Below are 27,158 nucleotides of genomic sequence, written 5' to 3'. Positions count from 1 at the left end.
AGAAGAGAGGGAGAAGCCAGCTGAGATAAGGGCCAAAAACTACCTGAGTCTGCCTGCTCTTCCTCTTGTCAAACAGTTAAATCCACACTGTTACTCAGATGCATACAGCAGAATTTGCGGGGTGGGTGGATTGCAAATTCTGGTTAGCTAGAAAGTTTTCTGTTTGAGAAAGGCTACAGATCTTATTTATTGCTAACATTTGCTTGAATTTTCAAGCTTGAATGCAGAAAATCAGTCTCTAAGAAAGGGTGTGGAAGAAGTATGGCCTTGAGTTTGGGAGGATATGTGGGTGGAAAAGAGATGCAGTCACTGAACTTCAATATCACAACCAAAATAGAGACAGAAACAAATGAGATGCCAACCTATAAAGCATTAGTTGTATTAATTATAGTTATCATTTTCCTTGCAAAGTTATTAGCTTCTTAAAGCTACGTAAGAAGAAAACCAAAGCCAAGGAATCACACAAAAGGTTGTTAATGTGCCTATTATGTTTAACCTCTAAGTTAAATAAGACTTAATGAGTCAAAGAGTGCACCTCTTCCAAATATCCTCTGCACTGCAGACCTGCCACTCACTACTCCTAGTATTGCTAGGCAAGACGTAGAATAATGTCTTCTGGGGTAGCCTTTACAGTATAGGGCCTGAAAACATGGGAGTCTCCCCCATATGGGTACACACCACAGAGAATCATAGTCACTCAGAAGCTCCATTTACCCATATCAGGTGCTTATGATAAGCTTGTAAAGAACCAACTGTCTGAGTAACAGAGACAAGTACAAGTTAGCTACAGGTGACAAGACACAGAGAAGGTTTTATGAAGTGAAAGAGGGTTGGCACACTTTATTTTCATTTGTGCCACTACACTGGCACAAATGAGTAACAGCTGCATAGACAGCTAGGCCAATAAAGTTTAATGGGCTAGTAACTTTTGTAGACTTGTTTGCAAGGCTGTTTTATAAGTGTGCACGTTACCTGTTTAGTATGATCAATATAGGTGTGTGTTATAAATGTAATGTATGCCTTGGCCCTTTAAGAACTCAGAATCTGATGTGGTGTCAGCACTTGTGCCCCAAGTAAGGCTATTGTAGGCTTTCAGCACTCTCTCTTTACAGGAACAGAACCTATCATTCACACATTACAGTGTATATACATTTTCTGAAGTAAATATTAATACTGCTGTCCAAAAACACATCCAAGTCAGGTCACTGACTGATGGCTTATGGTCTGAAGGCACATGAGGCCACCACCTTGCTGAAGCTAAGCAGGTCTGGGTCTGGTCAGTACCTGGATGGGAGACTGATGCCTTGGGTTCCAGGGTGAAAGAAAGGCGGGGTATAAATAAATACATAAATAAATAACAACAACCACCCCTCAGTTGATTAAAGCATGCAATGCATTTCCCAATACTTACCAGAAGGTTTTCTGGCTTAAGATCTCTGTGGACAATGTTCTTGCTGTGAATATAAACAAGGGCTTCACACAGATCCATTATCATGACAGCAGCATCACATTCTGTGAATTTCACGCTCTCTATTATGGCATCAAACAGGTCACCGCCGGGTACGTACTCCAAGATTAGATATATTTCTGCATCAGTTTCAAATACTTCAATCAGACTGACAATGTTGGGGTGAGAAAGGCTCTTGATTATCAAGATTTCATTCTCTAGCATGTCTTCCTTTCCTTTCAGCTTAGACTTATCAATGATTTTCATAGCATAATTCTGATCAGTGCTGCGGTGGTGACACTCCATCACAACAGCAAAATTCCCATCTCCAATGGTTCTGCCAATCTCATAGCACTTCTCCACATCTGCTCTGCTTGAAACATCATGTCTCAGCTTCACATCATTGGCCCTACATGTCTTATTAACCTCTTTGTTGGCTTTAGGTTCTTCCTCCCTTTCATGTCTAGTCAGTTTGCTCTCACCATACCCTACTTTGTCTTCTCCTCCAGCAGCATTCTCTTTTGATTTCCGTACCTCTTCCCTATGCCCCTGAATTTTTGGTATTTTTTCTGCATCCGCCTGGGAACCCTTGATCAACCAACAGCTTTGATTCATTCTAGAACATTTTCTAGATTCCTTTTTTAGTTCATAGGCATCTCCTACTATGGTACGCTGACTTTCTATGGGCTTTATCTTTATTTTTTCTAATTCTTCACAGTGCTTCTCATGTCTTTCCATGGTTTCCTCTCTGTCATTGCTCCTTTTTTGCTTCTCTGAGACTTTATTAGCACGGCTAAGAGAGGTTGTATGGATACTTTGACAACCAGCATCATTCCATGTAATTTTGCCTTGTTCCACTGAGCTTTCTGACAATTTTCTGCAATTTCTCAATTTTGCAGGCCTTTCTGTATTGTATCTCTGACACGTTCTCAGATTCAAGTCTCTGCTCTCAAATGGAAAATCAGTTTGTCGTTCCTTCTGCAGTTTTTGCCTGAGCTCTCTTTCTCTTTGGCACTTCTCACATCTGACAATTATCTCTAAACTGTGTTCTGCTTCACTTTCAAGACATTTCTCTTGATTAAAATATTTCTCAGTTTCTCTGGCTTTTCTAGAAGGCTTCACATCTAGCTCTCCATTCCAGTCGTCTCTGACCCATCTCTTTTTGGTCCTCACCCTCTCCTCTTGCCTGACCTTCGTTTGAGCTTTTACTTCATGCCTATTAATTAGCTTAGGTGGTATGGCATCCATACAGTTCTTGGCAGCTATGGGCTCAAGACTGTTCTCCAATTTGGAAGATTTTTCATAGAACCTGTTTTTGGGTTTCTGGGGTTGTTCCCAGTTTTGTGTAGTTCCAGTAAAAGAAGCATAGGGGTTTTCAGGATAAAGTTCTTGGATTGCCACTTCAAGGTTCTTCAGAGTTAGCTGTTCTTTTCCCATAGCTATAAATGCATCACCTTCTCTAAAGAAGTCAGAAACACTTCTGATTTCCCTTCCCTTCAAATTATATAGTTTTCTCACACGGTCATTCTTCCAGCGTGGAAATCCCAGGGCTTCCGATATGTCAGCAATCAGCTGTTCAAATGTTTGAACAGACCTCCGATTTAGGAGCAATGTTATCTTCCTGACAGTGTGTCCACAAGGTTTTATTACAGTGACAATCCTTGGCTTTACTGGGCTATTCTCAGAATGAATTGTATGGAAACCAGTCCTGGAATTTATAAATGGGGAACTGAAGCAGTTTGTACCGAAGAATGGCTTCCCAAAACTTCCACGGCCAATTGGTGGACAAGTACCTTGTAGTCTTCTCTCTGTTATATTTGAGCTTATACAGTTTAAAGAGTGATCATAAAATCCTCGAGGTTCTGCAAAAGAAAATAAAACAGATCAACTTTTGTTCACCATGAACTTCTAAACAGGTGTGTATTGGAGGGGGGATGCTCCAGGACGAAAACCTGTAACTCTTTCTGCAGGTGGCCCCCTCCAAGCATCCCTCTGTCTGTCTCTATAGCCAATCAAGCTGCCACATGCTTGCTTTTAAAAGCTATGCCCTTTCCTCTTGTCTTAGGAGAGATAGGGAGAATCTAGCAATGTTTGCAGTCACTACAGCCAATTAGCAGTTAATATTAATCTCCTTGTTGTTGTGGGGAAGAGACAACAGCAGGGGTTAAGAGAGGGACACTTACAGAGGAGAGGGACAGCCAAGCCCTATTTGAGAGGGGGTTTGCATCAGAATCTTACTAAAATGAAGGGCTTTCAAACAAATCCATGCAGACTAATAGCAGCCAACGTGGAGGATGCGTGAGGAGAGCTATACTGAGCAGGAGTAAAGCATAGCGCTAAGATTGAGGAAAAGCAGCTTTTTCTCTTAGAGGAGGTAGACAAAGGAAGGAAGGCTAAAAGAAGGAAAGGTGCTTGTAAAATACAAGGTGCGTTGTTTGTAAAGCATTTTTTCTCCCACAATGGTGCTTTTTGCAGATTGTCTATGAGAAAGTGGATGGGGGGAGGCAAAGGGCTAAGAAAAGTGGGGGTATTTTACAGACATCACTGCACGTGAGAGAACTCCTCACAAGTGATCTACAAAAAGAAGGTTTCTTCCCCTTGTAGAATACAGGCAGCCTCACTCTCCGCCCACTTTCTTAGCCCTTTGCACTTTGTCTTCTCCCACCATCTGCAAGGCTCTCCCCCCCCCCAGTTTCTCACAGACAATCTACAAAAACACAATAGAGAGAAAAAGAATTGCTTTACAAGCAATTCCCCTTGTATTTAACAGGCAACCTTCCTTCTTCCTTTCTTTAGGCTTCCTTCCTTTACCCACTTTCTTGTGAGGAAATGCCACCTCACCTCACTCTCCACTGACTCTTCTTAAGCCCTTTTCTCTTTCCCTGTCTCCCCATTAGGGATGGGGTTCACTCTTTGGTTCTGGTCCATGTTTTGGTTTTCACAACTGGCTTGTGGTGCTGATCCACAACATCCCCCTCCCTCATTTTTTTGCTATTTTTGATCCACTCATAATAGCTAACAAAATTGCTAATGCTGTTGGTGATCTTTCTACCTATGATCTTTTGGGTTTTCTATTTAAATTTAAATTACGCAGATCATTGCCTGTCAATTCTGCCTCTTGCCTCAGGTTATTGCAGTGCTGACCAAAGATGTTAATAGAGATTGTTATCACCTCACTGAGCCAAAACTTCAAAGGAATACACACTGCAGCACTTCAGAGCTGTCAAATAAGCCATGGGTTGTTTTTTTTTTAAAAGCCAGTGTTGCTGACAGTTGCAAGTATTAGTCAAACCCGAGACATACAGGATTTATGGATTCTGACAGAATTCAGCAACAAATCCGAAAATGCAAAAATTCGCCTCATCTCTACTTCCCACACACCCTCTGTGATGGCTGCAGTGAGTCTGTGCAAGGAGAAAGAGCTGCTTGTCAAGCAATGCCCCTTGTATTTTGCAGGCATTGTATGCAAGAAAGAAATCCTTCTCTCAGCTGATATGCAAAAAGCATGGGAAGAAACTTTTTTTTGCAAATCAGCTGTGAAAAGACCTGTCTTGCACACAGCAATACCTATAAAATACCAACTTCTTTGCCCCACCCCCCATGGGGAGGGGAGAAAGAACCACTTTGCTAACCCTATGTTTGGTGCTTTGGGAAGTGCCAAGCACAGGGCTAGCAAAGCCCCACATGCAGTGATTTGCAAGCATCTGATTTGCCAGTAAGCTGATGTGGCTTGGGGACCCCCTACAAGGGTTTTTGATTGGTGGGTTGGAGAGCCCACCTATCCATCATTTGACACCATAATCATGTCATGTGATTGACAGGTGGGTGGCACCACCCATCAAGTTTGGCCTGTGAGGCCGATCCTGATGACTCATGAAGGGACCCTGCACTTCTAGATTTACCACTACACTATTGCTAATGAACATTTCCTGCATGTCGGATGGGTGTAGTACTCAAAAACAGACACCCTCAACTAATGAACTGCTATCTGTTAACTGATCACTAATAGTATGTACATGTTACTTAACGTGACCCATTATATCAGGAATACTTTTGTCTAGTTTGGAATCTAAATGTTCAGGGAAGATATTTACATGTGTTGTCGCATACCCAAAATAGGTCTTGAGCATTTGGATGCCACAGAGAATATCCAGAATAATTTATCTATTAAAAAGCCAATCAATTTAAAGGCTGTTTCCTAATGTTTCTCTCATGCTGAGCTGCCATTGTTTTGGTTTTTTATAACAGTCATTGAAATATTTTCTAATGGAGAAAAACACAATATAAAAGTATAGCACCACTTTTTGTAGCAAAGGTTTGAACAAACAGAAGTTGTTTAAGGAATACTTTTAGACAGGGCTGTGGAGTCGGTACGCCAAACCTTCGACTCCGACTCCTATATTTTTCTACTGTCCGACTCCGACTCCACCCAAAATTGCTTCCAACTCACAGCCCTGCAAAGGGCTGTAAATGTCTTTTTAAATTGGAAGCTCTCATAGGAGCATTTTTATCGATGCCTGAATATGCACTGATCTTGGCATCACCGCATTTGACTTCATCTGGGTCCTGTGTCATACACTGACACACAAAATGTTTTCCATCTTGAGGTATGGTGAAATGCTCAACTACAGCTGACTTCATGGGAAGCTTCTTTGACATTTTGAATTTATATTTTTAAAAAATTGTCAATCAAAATTTATTTTGAAGCCAGAGTCGGTACATTTCTACCGACTCAGACTCCACCCAAAATTGCTTCCGACTCCGACTCCACGACTCCGACTCCACAACCCTGCTTTTAGAGCACCTATAATTATGACCCTGCAGAAGATAAGTAAATTTTTATGATAAAAATATTCCCGTCCTAAAAAAAGCTCTCTAGCTGTAGTGTACAATTCTCCAAAAACAGCAATACAACACCTCCCATATTTAAATAGGTTGGTAATCAAACTATGCTACAGCACAGATGATTTTCACTTAGGTGAATTGTTGCCATAAAGCAGTGTTACCCAACCTTTTTCGACCCAATGCCCCTTTGCAAAATCTTTTTGTGCCCAATGCCCCCCTCAGATTAAGTATATGGCAATGCTTCCTATTCTTCCCTAAAAATATGAGTAATGCATAAAAGGTATTTTCAATTATTATTACTGATCGTTTTTATCATGCCTTTTTATTGCACTTAGATTACACACTGAATTCTTAGTATGATTTATTAATATACATACATAGTTATAGAAAAGTAAATAAAATGAGATTTATTATAAAATACTAGTGTGATCCTTGAGCTTGATGAGTTTTGGCTAACTTCACAATATCTGGAAGTCCGCACAGTATGAACCAACAGAATACACTGTGTTACTTAACAACAAACTCATTCAGTTTACCGGCATTGTTTCATTAAACAAGTTCATTTAAACGTCACAGAAACAACGGGTAGCGAGTGTGTCACATTCCTGAAGAAAACCAGCAAATAACTGACTGTCTGCATCACCCGTTTGCTCACGGCATTCATCTGTTGGAAGAATGCGCCCTCCATCAATACACCCAGCTTATCAAACACTCTCTCGTGATTGGTTCCAACATCCCTCAAGACAGCATTGGAACATTACCTAGTGCCAGGGCGTGGCTAATATCCCCATTCCTTGATATGACAGTGGCCACTATTCAGAATTTCTTTACTAAAGAGCACACACTATTTATAGTGTTATTTCCATGAATTGAGACTATTAAATACATTCTAACTGGGAACAAAACAGTTTAACAATTAATGATTTGTGTATTAAATAAAATTAAACTTAAATGCTTCAACTGTCACATCAGACCACCAAATGTCAACGCCCCATGAACCCAAACGCCCCCCTAAAGTTTGTAGTCACGCCAATACCCCCCTGAAAGGCTGTAACGCCCCCCGGGGGGGGCGCTACTGCCCACGTTGGGAATCGCTGCCATAAAGCAATCACCCTTTTGAGTGTCACCTCAGAAGCACCTTGGCTCAAAAGGCTACATTTTGTCTCGGCTTCTAGGGTATGATGGACTGAAGCACCGGTGGGGGTGGGGGGAGAACTACCTATCTAGCATGCTAAGAGAACGTGCCCTTGAAGTTCCTGCCAAAACCCTCCAGTGAAACTGACAAGGGAGTGCCCACACCCTCTATATAATGTGGATCCTCATAAATTCAATGCTCAAGCTTCCTCCATTGACTAGATATCACTAGAAAAAGAGACCTGCTTTTCTGTCCAAATCTAAATTAATTTCCCATCCCATTAATTTAACAACCTATAAGTGCCAATTTGATCACTTTGATCTGCAGAACTTGCACTTCTACAAGTGCCACACAACGTTTACAGTATTCCACATTTGTAAGGAGTCATTCCTTTAGGGTGGCAGTATCAGTATTTGGGAACACCCTGCCTATTGACACTAGGCAGGTACAATCACTGTACTCTTTGAGATGCCTGTTGAAGTCTTTTCTGTTTCATCAGGACTATCCAGACACACGATTTGGATACATCTGTTTTAAATTTTGTTTTAAATGTTTTATTGCTTAATTGTTTTTAGATTATTCAAATATGTTTTTATTTTTAATAGTATTTTTATTACAGTAGTGTTTGCTGCCCTGGGGCCCTTTTGGAGGAAGGGGGGGATATAAATGTAATAAATAAATGCAGGTATGGGATACGAGAATGGGGGGGGGCAGGGAGATAAGTGTTCACACAAACCTAAAACAAGTAGCTTGCCAGCAATCATTTTTCATCGTATTATACTAATAGTGCCAAGGTCATCTAACATTGCCTCCAGGCTGCTTCCCTCTGCATCATATTACAAAAAAGAAAAATCAGATTAAAGTGGGTTCCCTATGCGACTCCTCTGGCTGCTTGCAGTTCCTTGCTAAGCCTTTGCCACACATAGCCACTTCTGGACAGCATGGAGGGAGAAGACTGGGTAAATGGGGCCTTGGGGGAGTTAAAAGAGAGCAGATATAGCCACGTGGAGGAGGGTGGGAAGGACATGTGTGTTGGATGAATTGGGTACATGCTTGTGAATGGATAGATGGGGTTCGGGTGCGTGAATGTAAGAATGTGCACGCGGGAAAGAAGACTGAAAAGGGGAGAGACTGGGGGACTGAGTTTTATTTAAAGGTCGCTTGCAGAAGTTAACTGACTTCGTGTGTGTGTATTCTGTTTAGACCCAAAACCGAGGGTTCAAATGAGTACTTTTGTATTCTGAGACGCATACGCAAGCTATGACTCATACTCAGATGGTGCCCACAGCAGTTTTTCAAAATTTCCAGATGTGCCTACAAGCCTCAAAAGGTTGGTGACCTTGGGGGTCCTTTATCCTCCTCTTCACCCTTGTTTGTTCCGATTTTTAGACTGAGGGCTTGTAAGCAGGGATCTTTGCCATTTAAACATTTTGTGCAGCACCTACGGACTACAAGTGCTACCCTCAATCTTTTCCATCTACATGCCCTACATATCCCTAACAGCCAATGAGTCACCACCACCGGAATCTGGGGACAGTCTTTATATGGATTATAATGAACAAAATTGAACTTTAATCCAGATTAGAGAGAGGTATTTTGGATGGGAAAGCGGTTTCCTCCAGATAGAGGGGTTCAACCAATTTTGAATGGAGTTATAGTCCCTCTGAAAGACCAATTTCACAGCTCCTAGATGAGGCAATGCTATCTTTGGAAGCACAGAGGTTGTAGTGAATAGGAGTGCCTTTTACCATCTTAGGCTGATTCACCAGCTGTGACCCTAACCTGGATGGGATAGCTCTTGCCTCAGTTTTTCATGCCCTGATAACATCTAGACTAGATTATTGTAATGTGTTCTGGGAATGGTTGCCTTTTAAGATGGTTTGTAAGCTTCAACTGGAGAAGAATGTACTTGCTTATGTAAAGAGAGGGGCAAAACACTCAGGCCATATAACACCAATTCCAAACCAGCTGCTCTCACTATCTATTTGTTTTCAGCCCCAATTTACAAAGAGCTTGTATCGACCTTTAAAATCCTTAATTGTTTGGGGCCAAGTTACTTAAAGGGCTGCTTGTACCCATATGAACACACCAGAGAATTAAGATCAGCACAGAGCCCCTGATCATATGCTGACCAGAAAGGTCAGATCGGCGGACACAAAAGGCAGGCCTTTTCAGTGGTAGCCCCACATTCATGCAACATCCTTCATCAATAAATATAATGAACTCCTTCCTTGTTGTCTTTTATGTGGACCCTACAGATTGCTTCTAACCGATTAGGTTGGTAGTTGTTTCTTTATGTTTCTGTTTTTACTACTTGTGCTGGAATGGCTGACCAAACATATACAGCCACGAGAGTGGCTGTATACTACAGCCAGCATGGATTTTTCACATTCCGCAATATTAATTTGAAAATACCCCATGCCATTCTGATGCTTCCCATAAACTCATTTCAAAACAAAACCTGACAAAACTTATAGTCTTGAACTCAGAAAAGCTTACTTAATAACCCTCTAAATTTTCATGGCGATACACAAAACAGTCAGAGAGAATAGACAATTTAAAATCTAAAAAGAGGGGGGGGGGAACCCCAGAGCCCTTTTGGACTTTTTTGTCAGAGTTTTCACGATCTGTTGAAATTCATTAAAAATCAGCCATGTTCACAGAGTACCTGTAATCCTATAACTGACCTTGCCCCATACTCTGACCTTCATCTTCTGCAGTTTAAAAGTTAAAATCATGCCTGGCTGATTTTTAATTAATTTTAGAAATTTTGCATTGAACTGAATGATAGTGTCAGGCATGCTCAGTAAGAACCAACTGTCAGTATTCTAAAAGCTAAACTCACACCTGCTTCACTTGGCTAATCAGGGGCACCCACACCAGATCTTTGTTTCACTTGAAATAGTCATGGCTTCCCCGCAAAGAATCTGGGAAGTGTAGTTTGTGAAGAGTGCTGAGGAGACTCCTATTCCGCTGACAGAGCTCTAGTGGCCAGACTGATTTAAAAGTCAGCAACTCTGACTGAAGGTCTGTGAGAGGAATAGGGTGTCTCCTAGCAACTCTCAGAACCCTTCACTAACTACACTTCCCAGGATTCTTTGAGAGAAGCCATGACTGTCCAAAGTGAAATAAAGGCCTGGTGTGCATGTGGCCAGGAACAGCTTTGGTTTAAATTTGGGTAGGAGGCTACATGTGCCTGCTGTATGATAAAAAAGTGGGAAAACCCTGAAAAAGAATGATACTGTTCCCAATGTTTTCCTTTTGGAAAGGAAAGGGGGTTCCCCTCTGCCCAGTGCCCACCCACCCGATCTCCTCCCCTCTCCCTCCCCCCTCCTTGCCCCTCCCCCTGGTCAGTGTTGGACTACAACCTGGGTGACCAGGGTTCGAATCCCCACACAGCCATGAAGCTGACTGGGTGACCTTGGGCCAGTCACTGCCTTTCAGCATCAGAGAAAGGCAATGCTATTCATAGGGTCACCATAAGTCACAATCGACTTGAAGGCAGTCCATTTCCATTTTCAAACATGATCCCACAGAAATAAATCCCATTGAACCCAAAAAGTATGCAAATGATCAAACCCACTGTCCCTTCTCCTGCCTCCTATCCCCTCCCTCTTGCCCCTTACCTTCCCCCTTCCTTTGCCCCTCCCTCCCCATCCCCTTCCCCCTCCAATTCCCTCCTTCCCCTCCCCCCCATCATCAGTTTTACCTATCTTAAGCATGATTGCATGGGAGTAAATCCCATTGCAAATGATCAAACCTGCTCTCCCCTCCCCCTTCCTTTGCCCCCCTCCAATGCACTCCTTCCCCTTCCTCCTCCCCCTCCGCCATGGTCAGTTTTACCTATCCTAACCATGACTGCATAGGAGTAAATCCCATTGAACTCAATAAGCATACAAATGATCAGACCTGCCTTTCCCCTCCTTTCCCTCTCCCCTCCCTTCCTCCTCCTCCCCTGCCCACTCCAGCCCTCCCTCCCCAGTCAGTTTTACCTATCCTAAGCATGATTGCATGGGAGTAAATCCCACTGAACTCAATAAACATGCAAATGATCAAACCTGTCCTCCTCCTCCCCTCCCCCTCCTGCCTGCTCCCATCCGTCTCCTCCCCTCTGCCCTTCCTCCCCTTCCTCCTTCTCCTCCCCCTCCCCTCCCCATCCCGTGGTCAGTTTCACCTATTCTAAGCATGACTGCAGGGGAGTAAATTCCACTGAACTCAATAAGCATGCAAAAGATCAATCCATTCTCAGCAAACTTGATCAGGATCCCATTTCTTACCTCTTGAATTAAAAAGCAGAGAAATTCACTAATAGGCAAAAAACCTTGTGGTTTAAGAACTTACCTATAGCCCACAGACCAACCCAAAGTGTGTTTGCATTTTGACAAATTTGTAGGGCAGTACAGTATCTCAGAGAGGACATCAGGCCTCCTGCTTCCCTGGTGTATCCAGTATAGCTGCCCAATTTCCCTGCTCTTAAAATTTGATAGAATTCCCGCCATCGTCAGACCCAAGGGCTGTGGCGATGGTGGGCCTTTGCAGCCATGCCAGGGAAGACCTGGCATAGCTTGAAAAGCCCCTTCCCTTAGGTGCGACATGGCCATGCGCGCCTGTCTCATAGGAGGCAGAGCAGGGTGGCTATTTAAACCCTGCTCCGTCTCCCTTCAGCCTCTTTCCACCCTTATGCAACAGTGGAGCGGGTCGCGACCTACCTTGGGATTGCGGCCTGTTCCGTTGGGGCGACAGAAGGAGGCTGATGGAGCAGCAGCAGCAGTGGAGTGCAGCAGCAGCGGAGCCTGTGCGATAATGGGCATGGCGAGTGGCGGCACTTGGCGGAGAATACGGGGCAGAGGTGATTGGCAGCTGCAGGGTTGTGCGGGCCTGGCAAGCAGCAGTGAGTGCAGGGCGGCAGCGATTGACAGCTGCGGCTGCAGGGCTGCGTAGGCTTAGCAGGTGCTCCCGCAGTGGAGTGGCAGCAGCACACAAGTAGAGCAGCACCAGCGGTGAGGATATGGCGTGGCCTTGCTGGCAGGCCTTCTTGGGCCTGCATGGTTTGAGGGGGCGGCGGTTGGGACTCTTCCCAGGGGCTGCTGAGGGCAGCGGTGGCCTGGCAGCTTTTGAGGGGGGATGGCGTTTTGCCTTTACAATAGCAGCTGGTGGCCATTGGTGGTTTCCTGCCAATTTTAGGTGGGGTTTTTTTCTGTTCCTGGGGGGTGGCAAGTGGCCATTTTAGGCCATTCTGCTGGTTTCCCACCACTTTTATGTGGGAGTTTTCTGCTCCGGGGGGTGGGTGGCAGCCATTTTGAGGCAGCCAGCTTTAGGGCAGCCATTTTAGGTCTTTTGAGTGCATTGGGTTGCCTGGGGTGCTGCGGCCATTTTGGAGTGGCCATTTTGGAGCATATTTTGCTCCTTCATGTGAGTGGCCATTTTGAACCCATTTTGAACATATTTTGCTGCTTTGTGTGTAGCGGCCCTTTTGGAGTGGCTATTTTCAAGCACATTTAGCTCCTTCATGTGGGTAGCCATTTTGAGCACATTTTGCTGCCTCGTGTGTGGCAGCCATTTTGGGACACCATTCTGATTTAGCTGTTTTGGTTCTTTGGAGAAGGGTTGCCTAGTGGATGCTATTACACCTTCCAAGAAGGGCTCCGGGGCCTCAAAAGGTAAGGATAAGACAGTGAAGCGGCCGGCTCAGGGGCTGCCTCCTCCACCTCAGGAATCTTCATCCTCAGAGGATGAGGGGCCTGATATGGCCTCAGCGTTAGTCTGCATTGAGTCGCTAGAGAGGTGGAATAGGTAGCCTCAGGAAACTAGTGGGCCAAGGGTTAAGGTAGCTAAGGCTCTACAGAATAAGAACAGTCAGTATGGCACTGATTGGGATTCTGTTTTAGGCTGATTGGCTGCGCTGGAGGGCTCCTCAGGTCAGTTTGCACCTCCTTGTTCAGCACCTGAGGTGGAGCACTGTGGCTCCTGGGAGTCCTGTGTTGGTGAAGACTGCGGCCCATCTGGGTTATGGTGAGTCCACACCCGCAGGTAATGTGTGGGGAATGCCTGGGTGGCCTGAAATGGGGCCTGGGGGCACGCCTTGGGGAAAGGCTCAGGAGTGGCCTTATTCTCCTTATGCAGATGCAGTGCCTTCTGGGTATGGAAGGGGGATGTCTCCTCCCATCCAATAGCAGCCTGCAAGTGAGGCTTGCAGGCTGGATTTCTATGGGCGGTCCTACCATGGGGCCGGCTCAGATGCCTGCTGGTCCTTCAGCTTATGTTCGGGCTGGCGCCGTGCCATTTGGGGAGACGTGTGCTCCCCTGGGGGCTCATTTGTTGTTAGCAACAAGAGAGCATATATGGAAAGGGGAATACGTTGATGTGTTTTCCTTATTATACCGAGAGCCCAAACAGAAGGATAGGCAAGAGGAAAGGGACAATGAGAAGTTTAAAAAGAAAAAGGTGGATAGGACCTGGGGCAATTGGTTGGCAGGGTTTTTGATCTATATGGGGGTAGTGATCCAGCGCCAGTCTATGAGAGCAACGGCCTTGGTTAAGTACCTTGATATAATTTTTAGAGCGCATATGGAATTCGTGGGATCAGCATGGCTGGCCTATGATGAATCTTTTAGGATGAGGGCAGCAGTGGATGTTCACCTGCAGTGGGACAGGAAGGACCCAGAGTTGTGGTTGCAGTTTATGACTGTAGCTTGACCCATGCAGGGTGACAGGGCAGATAGTGGGCATTTGCTTGGTAAGTCTGCCAGTATGGCTCCTACAAGTGGGTCCATGGGGCAGGGGGTTCAACTCTGCCTGCTCTGTTGGGAGTGACAGTCCACCCTTTGAACTTTGATCTGTTGGGATTTTCTTTCAAGGGTTTGTTTTATGGGGATCGAGGTTTGCCCATGGGGTGTTCTATTTCGTGTTCAGCTTTTGAACGCTTTAGTGCATTCCTTGAATGAGCTCTCAGGAGGCAGGCTGGCTGTGATGCAGTAGTGCATTATTTAGATGATTTTCTGTTTGCTGGTCCTGCTAGTTCACAGCAATGCAGCCAGCTAATGGGGACGTTTGGCCAGTTCGCAGAGGAGTTAGGTGTGCCTTTGGCCAAGGAAAACACTGAGGGTCCATCACCTGTGCTCACCTTTTTGGGTATTGAGCTTGACTCGGTGGCACAGACTTGTCAGTTACTGGCAGTCAAATTAAGGAATTTGAAGTGCAGGGTTGATAGCATGCAGGAAGCTAGGAAGGTTACACTCAGGAAGCTTCAGGAGTTGGTGGGACATTTGAACTTTGTGTGCAGAGTCATAGCACCTCGCAGAGCATTTCTGTGCAGGATTTGTGACCTGATGAGGAGCCTAAGCAGGCTTCATCATCAGGTTACAGTTACTAGGGACATGAGGAAGGATTTGCTAGTTTGGTCGCATTTCTTGGAGCAGTTTAATGGGGTTTCATTTTGGCGTAGAGATTTGCTGTTGGAGGCGGAGTTGCAAGTTCACTCTGATGCTTCTGGGGCTTTAGGCTTTGGGGTTATTTTTAGGGACAGATTGTGTGCTAAGGCATGGCCAGTGGCATGGGCAGAAGCTGGCATCACTAGGGATTTGACGTTTCTGGAGTTTTTCCCAATAGCGGTTGCCATGCACCTGTGAGCGGCTGAGTTGGCTAACTCTGTGGTGCATTTCTGGTGTGATAACCAGGCCACAGTATGCGTTATCAACTCTCTTACTTCTAGGAGTGTTAGAGTGATGGTGCGTGCTTTTCTAACTCAGTGCCTTACATTTAATATTCTTTTTCTTGCTCGCCATGTTCCTGGGTCTGGACAACGGCGTGGCTGATGCCCTGTCTCGCTATCAGATGACACGTTTTTGGGAGTTGGCCCCTTTGGCCAGGCTTCAATCGGAGCCAATGCCGGTGGCATTGTGGGAACTTGGCAGCTTGAAGCTGAGGAGGCCAGAATGCTGTCCCTTGCCACCAGCACAAGAAACTCCTATTTGAGAGCAGATAGGAAGCAGTTTTGCTTGAGCAAGGGGTATTCTCTTCCCTGGCCCATACCAGTGGACTGGTTGATGGAATTTTGCGTGGCTCTGCACCACCAGGGACTTTCAGTGAAGACCATTTGGGGTAAGTTAGTGGGAATTGGATTCTTGGCTAAACTGAGGGGCGTAACTGATTCCTCCAGGGACTTTAGGATAAGGAAGATGTTGGAGGGGTGGTCTAGAGCCCATCCTCCTGCACCAGACACTCGTAGCCCCATTACACCTGAGATTCTGTTGGGTTTTCATGGACTTTGGCTGTCCTTGTGTAATAATAATAATAATAATAAAATGTAGTTCTAGTTATGAGGCAGCTTTATTTCATGCAGTTGGTGTTCTAGCATTTTTGGGGGCTTTTCGCATGGGAGAGTTGCTTGCTTCTTTGAGGACTGACAGGTCCGGTCAGGCGATGAAGGTAGGTGATGTGATGGTAGAGGGCAGCAATATGCGGATTCGTCTGCACAGGTCAAAGACTGACCGGAGGAGGCGAGGTGCTGTTATTGTGGTGGCCTCTTCCCCGGTAGGTGGGCTGTGTCCAGTTCAAACTTTAGGTTCATTTCTGCGAGTCTGGGGTGAGTCTGGGGGTTTTCTGTTTTGTCATCAGGGTGGTCAGCCTTTGACTAAGTTTCAGTTCTGGTCCATCACCAGACAGGCCTTGTCATGTTTGGGTCTGGACCCTGGGCTGTTTGGTATGCACCCTTTCAGGATGCACTCTTTCAGCTTCCACAGCAGCTACTTTGGGATTTGGAAGCACAGCAATTCAGGCAGTGGGATGCTGGCAATCGGGTATTTTCTGTGCGTATGTTAGGCTAATCAGGGGCCCACATTGCCTGTTGCGCTAATGAGCGTATTGTTAATTGTTTCTGTTTTAACAGGTTGGAGGGTGCTGGAGAGAGTCAACGTACTCATTTGTGGCCACAGCATGGTGTTCTGGGCCAAGAGGAGGGTGTTGCAGACCAGGCACAGAACCCAGCTGGGGCTCAGCCATTGCGCTTCAGTCCAGTGGCTGGGTAGACAAAGCATGCTGTGGGAATGCCTTCTGCCGATGCTGTTTGATGCTTTGTTGGTGCAGCACCCTCCACAGGGTTTGATTACACATTTGGATGGCAATGACCTGGAAATATTGAAGGGGAAAGCCCTTATCATTCAGGCTTGCCTGGACTTTGCAGACATACGCAGGAGGTGGCCTGGGACTGTGATTGTTTGGTCCGATATCCTCCCTAGGAGGATTTGGAGGGGTGGGATTGATCCCAGGGTCCTGAACAAGGCTAGTCAAAAGGTAAATAGGGACGTCCGATTCCCCTTGCTCATAAGCAGGGTGAGGTAATAAATCATCTGGAGGTGAAGTGCTGCAGGGCTGATCTTTAATGGCCAGACAGTGTTCATATGTCTGACCTGGGTAATGATCTGTTTCTTTGTGGTCTGCAGAGTGCCCTGCATGAAATAATTGGCCACAGGTGGAGGAAGAGGGATTAAGCTGAGGCTTGTCCTCTTCGGTGGTGGATATGTGCAGAATTTCACAAGGTAGGGTTTGGTGACCACCCTTAGGCACCCTTTAAGGTGATCGGTGGGTTCTGAGGCCTGCCTTCCAGGTTGTGCACCCTGTTGGCAGGATAAGGCAAACCTCTAGGGCTAATCTGTAACACCCACTTAGAGTGGTGCAGCCCTGAGGGGAGGGGTGAAGCAGGAAGGCCTCCCTAACCACCCTGTGGGGATGGGGCTTGGACCACCCCCATTCCCATGGCAGAGTATCCTCACCCGACTGAGTATGAGTTAGGTGTTGACCATTGAACCGCACTGTCACTGAGTCTGTTTTTCCATCAAGTCTGAAAAACTGTAACTAGGGGGAGTTATGTCTTTGCCCAGTCTGGGAGCGGACTGCCAAGGCCGTTGCTATGGTAACCATCGCGATAGACTGGGAAAAGTTCTAGCAGCTATCTGTGTTAAGCTGTGTCTTCTGTGTATTGCCTCTGAACTGAGAGGTTGTCTTCTGTGTTTACCTTTGGAGAGAGATGTACCAGAAGGGAGGTGACTGAAGAAACTCTACATGTATTTACTCTTAAGCCTTTGGCCGTAATGTCTTAATAAAGACTCTTAACATGATCTAATGCTCTGAAGAAGTTTCTTGCTCAACTTAACTCCAACGTAATGTATGCTGTTTCATGCAACAACGCACACACATCAACATTAGGTTCCCCACTTGTCTCTGCAGATCATTTTATTATGCAATCAAGCATGTAATTGGCTTTATTCCAATAAACGTGGCCCACACTTCATCTTGTCTTGCCTCTTCACTTCCCGGCTATGCGCTGCAAGTATCTGTGGACTATAGGTACATTCTTAAACCACAAGGGTTTTTGCCTATTAGTGAATAATAATAATTTTAAAAACACCTGAATGAAATTGAAATGATTTGATTTTGTTTTCTGCTAATTGTTGTATTGCTTATTATTTTAATGTTGTATATATTTCAACTCATTTTATCAGATACTGTATGTCACCTTGTGAAAATATCACATTTTGAAAGGCAGTTAACAAATGTATTTTAATAAATGCATCCCCCCATCCCCTGTTATGATCTCTATAGGAGGAAGCCTACAGTACTTCATGACTGGTAAGACTGCAGCCATTCCTAATCACACCTGTGACAAAGTTTCCTACTTCGCTTTACTTTCCTCCTCGACCCCCTTTACTTACTTGCTTGGTAAAGAAAAGGAAAGTGCTAAACATATGCCGAAGTCCGCCAAGGACAAGCCTGCCTTTGGAATCCAACCTGCCTTGATATTTGCTGTGCTGCTCCTTGCCATTCAAGTACAGCTAGAGTCATTGCTTAAGTAGCAACATATTATAATCAGTCTGATTTTACAGTTTCAGATTCAAATGTTAATGCGCCCAAAATAGAAATACAGCATAACCTACAGTTTGAAAAACAAAAGACTGTCTTCACCATCATATGACATTGAGCAATAAAAAGCTTTGAAATCAATAAAAATAAATTTGACACAGATTTCTAGGATGAATCATAAGAGAAATATAATTTTCTAGCTTAGATCCTCTGTAGAAACAGTAGTAACACAGCAAAGAAGCAAAGTAAGAAGAACACCAACACACATACAAAAATGTAATTCTCCATCTTTGGAGATGGCAGGGGTTGCCACCACTCACCATATGCTCAGAGGCACATGTTACCAAATACTTCCAAGCTACACAGGAAGTGGATTGAATGAATGAATCTTTATTTTTACCCCACCTTTTTTCCAAAGCTGGAACTCAGGGCGGCTTACAGATAAAAACTACATATGGTTAAAAGCATACAAAAATATACAATTAAAATACAATTAAACTATTCACGACATTAAAACCATGAAGCATACACCTAAAATACAATTATTTTTTTAAAATAATACAGGTAAAACCATGGGACAATATAACCGACCTTATAGAGTCCTATCTTAAATACCGTCTATACCAAAAGCCTGTCGGAATAAAAAAGTCTTTGTCTGCCGATGAAAGGATAGCATGGAAGGGGCCATTCGTACCTCCCTAGGAAGGGAGTTCCAGAACCTATGGGCAGCCACCGAAAAGGCCCTATCTCGTGTCACCACCAAACATGCTTGCAAAGGTGTTGGACAGAGAAGGGCCTCTCCTGAAGATCTCAGGGCCTGGGCAGGCTCATATAGGGAGATGCGGTCTGACAAATAGCCTGGACCTAAGCCGTGTAGGGCTTTATAGGTCAAAACCAGCACTTTGAATTGTGCCCGGAAACAAACTGGCAGCCAGTGGAGCTGTCGCAACAAGGGGGTTGTATGGTCCCTGTAACCAGCTCCAGTTAGCACTCTGGCTGCAGCTCTTCGTACCAGTTTAAGTTTCCAAACAGTCTTCAAAGGCAGTCCCACGTAGAGCATGTTATAGTAATCGAAATGGAATGTAACTGTGAAAGACCAATCCAAATTGTGTTTGCATTTTGATAAATTTGTAGGGCAGTACAATATCTCAGAGAGGTCAGGTCTACTGCTCCCCTGGTACATTCACTACAGCTGCCCGATTTCCCTGCTTTTTAAAGTTTGACAGAAATATCTGTTGGCTATAGGTATGTTCTTACAACCATGCAGTTATTTGCCTATTGGTGAATATATTTTAAAGCTTTTATGATGTTTTAAAGTGTTTTTAGTGCTTTTGTTTGCTGTCCTGGGCTCCTACCGGGAGGAAGGGCAAGATATAAATCTAATAAATAATATCTTTATATAGAATGTTAATGGACAGGACTAAACTTGACCCCAATGGAATGAGGATGGAGTGGCAAACTAGAACATCTGGTACATGATAGGCAATGGACAACAATTCTGGCATCCATGACATTGATTTCTCTGGGTATCAGGCTATGCCTGATACAGCCAAAAGCCATCTTCAGAGCTTACTGTACACCCCACAATGTTGTGTGTTCTTTTTTTAAATCAGGCACAAACAAATATGGCAGTATGCTGCCCCAAGGCATCACTACATCACATATGTTCAAGCCCTAACATTATAACATTTTGGTCAGAGGTTGTCAGCCATATAATTATGAATTAAATTAATCTGAAGTTCAAGGACATCAGTATCTTCTAAAATTTAATTCCAACCCTATGCAGCCTGATGGAGGGACAACACAACTGGCTTCTACATGCAATTATGGTGGCTAAACATGTGATATTCTAGTACTGGAAAGAATAATCATCCCGTCCGATTGAGCAGTAGTTGAAAGATACGACTATGCAAGCAGCATACTAAGAAAGTCACATTTCATAAAAGGAAACAGGATATGCTTGCATATGGTTGTATAAAAAATGCTCTGTTAAGTCGGGATTGCCATCTGAAGGTCTTCCCCACACCTCTTCTTTCCCCCACCATCCACAATGATGATTTACTGTTTTTCCCCTTTTATGTATTATTTTCTGTTTAAGTATATAAAATTATTATTTTCTGTTTAAGTATATAAAATGTTTACAAATTTAATTAAAAACTATAAACAAATAAAAAGTTAGGGCCTAGACAACAGACAGACTGCGTAATTGGTCATATCTGCCAAACAGGTCTTAGGTTGTTATGTAAAATAGTGTTCAAGCGCAGGAGATTTGTTACCATAGCATAGGAGCTAATGACTAGAGACCTTTCTGGAAGGAGAGAGCCATTTGGGAATTAGATTCACCCTCCCAGCTGTGGAATGAGCAAATTCAGTGCCTGTTTGAAACAAACAATTAAGACAAAGTTAAGCTGAAGGAAGATTATGGATTGGGAATAAATTCGATTCAGTCCACCTTTGAACCTGTACTTTTCAAATTTGTACTTTCTGAAACAGTAAGAGAACCAATTCACCCTTATCCGAATTTTGCAGTCCAGTTCTCCAACCAACCAACATTTACAAAAATGCAGATATTAGAGAAAGTGTGCATAAAGATGAATACATTAGTAAAACTAACATACAAAATACATTCTATTAGGAGAAATTGCTTGCAAAAATATCAACATGGCTAGCATAGCACACATTTTTTAACATCTACCCCTTATACTTGCAAAAACATATCTGAGAGTGTTTATGGAGAAGTTTGAAGCCAGGTAAATCTGCACAAGTCTTACTGCAAGATCTGTTGACTAGTCCAATAAATTGAATGAAGAAAGTTAAGCTGTTGAACATATTTTCCTGTCGTCAGGGCGAGGCTTTACTCACTGCCCCTAAGTATGACCAAAAGAATAAATGGCATAAAGTAGCAAAAACTATGGAATAGATTATGCAAACATTAGAAAAACCATGGAAATCAATTTGTGTGCTTTATACTGACTGCAAAATTTAGTTTCTCTTGTCAAATAATGTGGATTAATCTGATGCATAAATTTTGATTTTCTGGTGTTGTGTGTGTATTTAGTGTACAAACATAAGTGAAAACCCAACAATTTTGAAACACAGCTCTTGAAGTGGGAATACTTTATCTCTAACACCCTATGCATGATATTCCTATTTGAATGATATGCCCAGACACCAGTTTATAGAGCAAATGTATTTTGCCTTTCAGTAATGACACTAAGAGCATCTTTTCATAATCATTTTGAAAGTTGACATTCTCAGATTTGCATAGAGAGAATGAGTGTTGTGGAACATACAACATATTCCCACTTTGTGAGTTGCCAAATCACGGTCCAACTCAGTGCTTGAAGATACTTTAGGATGTTCCAGGACACAACATGAACCTTTTTTTCAGACTTTCAGTGTCAGTGGGATAAATGTGCATGGAGTGGAGAAGAGGAATGTGGTAACAAGACTCCATCTCCAACCTATGTGTGCCCATTTAAAAACTAGAAGGTAACTGTCATGTCTCAGCCAAGTGATTTTTCATCAGAGGATGAGCTGGAGGCCCTGACATTGCACCAAACACAAGATCAGACTCAATCTAGGGATGAAGAGCCAGGATCCATAGAAGAGGGGTCATCTGCACCACAGGGGAGTTGGGCCTCCAACAATAAGGCTGAAGGAGTCCCAAGCCTGCCCCCTCATAAGAATATAGGAGCCTGCAGGATCAGGCCGGTAGCCCATCTAGTCCAGCATTCTGTTCTCACAGTGGCCAACCAAATGCCCATGGAAGCCCATGAACAGGACCTGAGTGCCAGAGCACTCTCCCCTTCTGTGGCTTCCAGCAACTGGTTTCCAAAAGCATACTGCATATGTTTATGGTGGCAGAGCACAGCCATCATGGCAAGTAGCCATTCATAGCCTTATCCTCCATGAATTTGTCTTAATCTTTTAAAGCCATTCAAGTTGGTGGCCATCACTGCCTCTTGTTGGAGCAAACTCCACAGTTTAACTATGCGCTGCATAAAATAGCAGTAGTGCCCAACTGCAGGCAAGGACTCCTCATGAGTTAAGGTGTTCTCATAAGATCCTCCTCTTGAGGAGTCCTCTGGATGAAAACAGCTGATAGGAGTTAGGTGGATGCAGGTGTGGTTCCAGCAGCTCCAGCTCAAACATCCCAGTACCATGCAGGAAGAGCTGCTGGAATGAGGCAGCCACTCTGGGCATTTCCTTTATGCTTTTCTTGAATCACTCCAGAGACTCCTGTTCATGCAAAATGTCTAGCAGGCACTGGGGTACAAGAAGAGTTAAACATGGCACTGTGTTTTTAAACAGGCAATCCAGTTCTTTAAATTCTTGCTCACAATTCATTGGGGGGAACGAAGAAGAGGAGTGGACAAGAGGGTTTTCTTTGTTGGGTTTTTAAAGAGAGAGTGACATGCATTTCCATTACTAATACTGTCTCTCAAATGGGGAAAAAATCCTTCAAAATGCATACTTATTATGCATCCAGGCCTTTGAAAGACCATAGCTACCAAAATGATATTTCAATTTATATTTCCAGTGATCCATAATTTAGTATATTATCATGCAAAAGACCTTTCATTGGTCAATTCATGAACCTGATGACTAAATTGCAAGCACTTTCATGCCTGCCCCCACCCGAACTCAGGTCACTGCATTAATCCCAACCATACCAAAATTACAGTACACAAAGGATTGTACTGTTACAGACTCACAAATCACTGCATAAAAGCAGACTAAAGAAAAGAAAATCTTACATATGCACACTTGAAATAAGCACAGTTCAGGATAGCCATTTGTAATGCCATGGCTTCTTTACCTAACACGCACAGGTCTGCAATGCACAAGTAACTATCTGTAAGATGTAACTTGAATCTTTTAGAACGGTACTGACTTCGATCTCTTGTTCCTTAAAAGTAAATTATTCACAATTGCAACTGGCAAGGCCAATGTACATTGTGTGTGCATGAGACTGTACAAAAAGAGGGAGAGAGAAGGTAGGATACCAAACAAGTGTATTAAATTAGTCAGATGGAAACAAAACGTGACCACAGGCATCCTTTTACAGCAAGTGAATTTTACGGTGGCATTGTTTACATTCACCTAAGAAATAGAAACCTCTGGACAGCAAGTGGAAATAAAAACAGGCTATGAGGATTTAAGAAAGCAAAAATTAGTGTACATTAAAATAGAAAACAATGCATACACAAGCAAATTTGAGACTCTGAGACTCAAATACTTTTACCATTCTAAAAGTGTCATACTTAGTATCCAAGTACAAGATTAGTACACTTGATTTTGCACTCGTTAATGAACACACCCAAGGAAGCAAGGTTTCATGCATTTTTCCCCGTTTCCCAAGATCATATACTTACCTGAGCCAGTCATTTTTCAGAACCACATATCTTACTCAATGCATACGGAATGAAGGTATGAAGTCAGCATACAACCCAGAGTTGTCCAGGGTTTGGAAGGAGGGAAGAACCATCTGTGTTAATAGCGTGAGAACTCACTAGTACAGTGAGAGACTAACCTGCCAGAACAGTTCAGTTCACTGTTTCAGCCTTGTCTCTTGTAGGTCTGTACCATTTTAATGCTAGGTGTCTCAATCAAAATTGACAGAGCAGGCACAAGCCGGAGGGCTTCATCCACTTCCTTAACTGTGATTAAGGCAAGAGATGGGGATACATCCGCATCAAGTTAACTGTGGTCAAGGCCAACCAAGGGCAAATACAAGACAACCAATTGTGGTTGATGTTGGAAAGATTGCCCACTGCGAAAGTGGAGCAATACAGACCACTGTGACCAGTTTTACACTTTGTAGCTGCTGTTAGTTCACTCCCAATTACTGACCAGTTGTTTTGGAGTGAAGACTTTGCCCTCCGTGCATTGCTGCAATGTCTTCCCACTACTTCCCAATTCTGTATTTAGGGAAGTAGATTATTAATCTCTTCTCACCTATTAGAAGTGTATTCATACTGATTAACGGTGTTTCAAAAAGGTCAATGAAATATATTTCTCTCTTTGGAGTTATTCTCTTTGAAAAAACAGACTTCAGTTTTACTACAGACTGTTGATTTTAAGTCTGTGAAGCTACCTATTGTGTAAAATTTCACACCTTAATCTCAAATTCACATACAGCCCTCTCATCACACAACACACAGAACGGTACCTTCAGAGAAAGGACTACAGTTTCTCAATTAATAGCTGGGGGATGGGGGGAGACTCTAGTACTCTGACCGTTACAGAGTTAAATTTAGAACCTCTTAAAACCCTATTCATAGGGTCACCATAAATCGGGATAGACTTGAAGGCAGTCCATTTCCATATGGGCTGGAGCAAAACTCCATCTTTAGTCTCTCACCACATTCACACCATACATTTATTTTGCCATTATTCCATTTTAGACAGTCATGGTTTCCCCCACAGAATCCTGGGAAGTGTAGTTTGTGAAGCGTTCTGAGAGTTGTTAGGAGATCCCTATTCCCCTCGCAAAGCTACAATTCCAAGAGTGCCCTGGGAAGATGAACTGACTATTAAATCACTCTAGGAATTGTGGCTCTGTGAGGAGAATAGGAGTCTAACCACTCTCAGCACCCATCACAAACTACATGTCCCAGGATACTTTGTTGTTTGAAGTATTTAAAACAAACATAGTGGACTAAATGTATGCTGTGATTGCGGCCTCTATCTCTGCCCTGCATATTTCAGCAGATATCTCTGTCTGTAATGAAGCCTGAAATTCATTTATTCTAATATATTCTTCTAAAACAGGAAAGCTTAAGTGTATATTAAGCAATACTTGACAAAAGTTGCAAATATTTATATATTTCAAAATATATCAACACCACGTGTAATAGTAATCCGAAATATTCTTAAACTTAAAATCTGAAAACCATGCTAAAAAAGCAGGGGAGATGAGCTGCTCCTTTAAAGACAACCCTACCCATGAGATTCTATAGCTCAGGGAAATACCTCCCCCACTCTTTTGCTATCTGCCATGGAATGCTGATACAGATGGCCAATTTAACAAGTGGTTAAGTGGGGAAGCCTTACCCATGGTCTTGAGCACACATCATAAGGGAAAGAGGCAGGAAAAAACCACACGTCACTTTCATTAATACAGATGACCAAGTAGCTGGTTGTCTATACTGGGCCAAAGTTTTGTACATAACCAGGATTCCTAGACAGATCCAAAACTTTCTTAAAAATCAAAGGAGGGAAATTTGATCTGGGCAGGTAGTGAGTAAACGATCCCACAGCCCATTAAAGATTTTTTAAACAATGGTTAAGAGAGCTTTCACTGCAGCAGCTCTTAGAAATCAAAGAAAACCATTCTTGTAATGAGAACGCTAAAATGCACTGTCAATGAAAAACTCCCAAAATAAAATATTTCATGAAGTGGACTAAGTAGTAAAATCCTGGGGATGCAGTTCAAATGCTACTAACAAAGTGTCTCAACAAAAGGAAATCAATGTTATGCATTAGCTCTCATGCTTCACATTTATGATCTTTGAATTATTTTTCTGTTGCTTGAGGGTGGCTTATATCATCTCACAAATGTAATTATCCACAGAACACTGCAAGGAGTCAAACAGACTCCTTTAGAACCTGCTCCTGTTTTAAATGGGTGGGAGACTGAAGAAGTCTGTTGGAAGGGAAGGGCTATAGCTCAGTGGCAGAGCGTTGCATGCAAGGGTGAATGTTTTCTCAAAGCAGGTTAAGAGCCGATACTTATTTAAAAGAAAATACAGACAACAGAAGATCGAAGCCCTGGCGTCAGAAAGGCAGTCTGACTCAAGGGAGGCTTCCTATATTCTCTTTACTTAAATAGTTTATTGGATTAAATACAGTTTTGTACAGTGTCTGAAAGCTGTTTATCTTACCTATGAATAATTTGCTTCATTGTGAATTAAAAATTGGGAATGTTTCCTGACTTCCTTCTGTTCCTAGTATAATTTCATTTAGTGCAATTATGGCACTAATGCAAGCAATTACCTGTACACATAAAGGAGGCTTTCAATAATCCTTCTGAAAATGATCTGCCACTCAAGCAGCTTATTTGCAGAATCAAAAATTGAGGCCTTGCAGCAACAAAGGATACACTATAGCATACACTTAGGTATACTACAGCTTAGCACTTTTGTAGTAGTTTTGGATCTGAAGTAACTCAAATTGCTGGTGTGAAGTACTGAGCCAACGTAGTCTATTAGTGGCTAGAATTTGAATGTGGGAAAACCTAGGTTCTGAACCAAAAAGTTTACAAGGCGCCAAATGATGAGTAATGAGCATTCAACCAAAGCTCTCTCACAGGACTCATAAGGGTAAACGGAGTTATCTGTTGTAAGCTTCCTTGAGATCCTTAAAGAAGGGCAGGATACAAATGTGATAAAACAAATTTTAATTGTATTATTTATTAATTATATTTGAGACTCCTCATAAAACAATTTCTTGAGGTGTTGTACAAATAAATACAAAATAAAACTAAAACAATACTATAACAACCCTTAAGAGACAGACACAAAACCAGCACAACTGAACAAGCACAATAAAATATTTACAGCATAGAACTGAAACGCTCAGCAAATACATACAGTTAAAACTATGAACTGTACCTTCAGGACTTTAAAAAACACATCTTAAAAGGGGAAACGGAAAAGTCTTAACCTGATGCCCAAAAGACAACAATGTGATTTTTTGAGAACATCCCTACATAGGGAGAGTATTACATAGCTAGGGAGGCCACCACTGAAAAAACCGCACCACTGAAAAAAAAATTATTTTATTTTGACAATTTATATACCACTTAAGTTTAAAGAAAACTCTAAGCAGTTGACAACATAATTTAAATTTAAATAAACTGCAAAACCA

The 27,158-nt window shown here is 43.0% G+C and overlaps 1 protein-coding gene across 2 annotated transcripts in view; it reads right to left on the bottom strand.

Annotated features, from left to right (window-relative positions):
- The window catches only part of DCLK3 (doublecortin like kinase 3), a 49,997-nt gene that overhangs the window by 8,900 nt on the left and 13,939 nt on the right, over positions 1 to 27,158 (bottom strand). For both annotated transcript variants that reach the window (XM_061587062.1, XM_061587061.1), the window contains exon 2: positions 1,412 to 3,309. In XM_061587062.1, the coding sequence (XP_061443046.1) occupies positions 1,412 to 3,309 (1,898 nt within the window). The remainder of the gene's footprint in view (positions 1 to 1,411; positions 3,310 to 27,158) is intronic.

The sequence above is a fragment of the Rhineura floridana genome, chromosome 10, assembly GCF_030035675.1.
Source record: "Rhineura floridana isolate rRhiFlo1 chromosome 10, rRhiFlo1.hap2, whole genome shotgun sequence".
Lineage (NCBI taxonomy): Eukaryota > Metazoa > Chordata > Lepidosauria > Squamata > Rhineuridae > Rhineura > Rhineura floridana.
The sequence above is the reverse complement of the archived record's forward strand: the minus strand, read 5'-3'. Positions and strand labels throughout refer to the sequence as shown.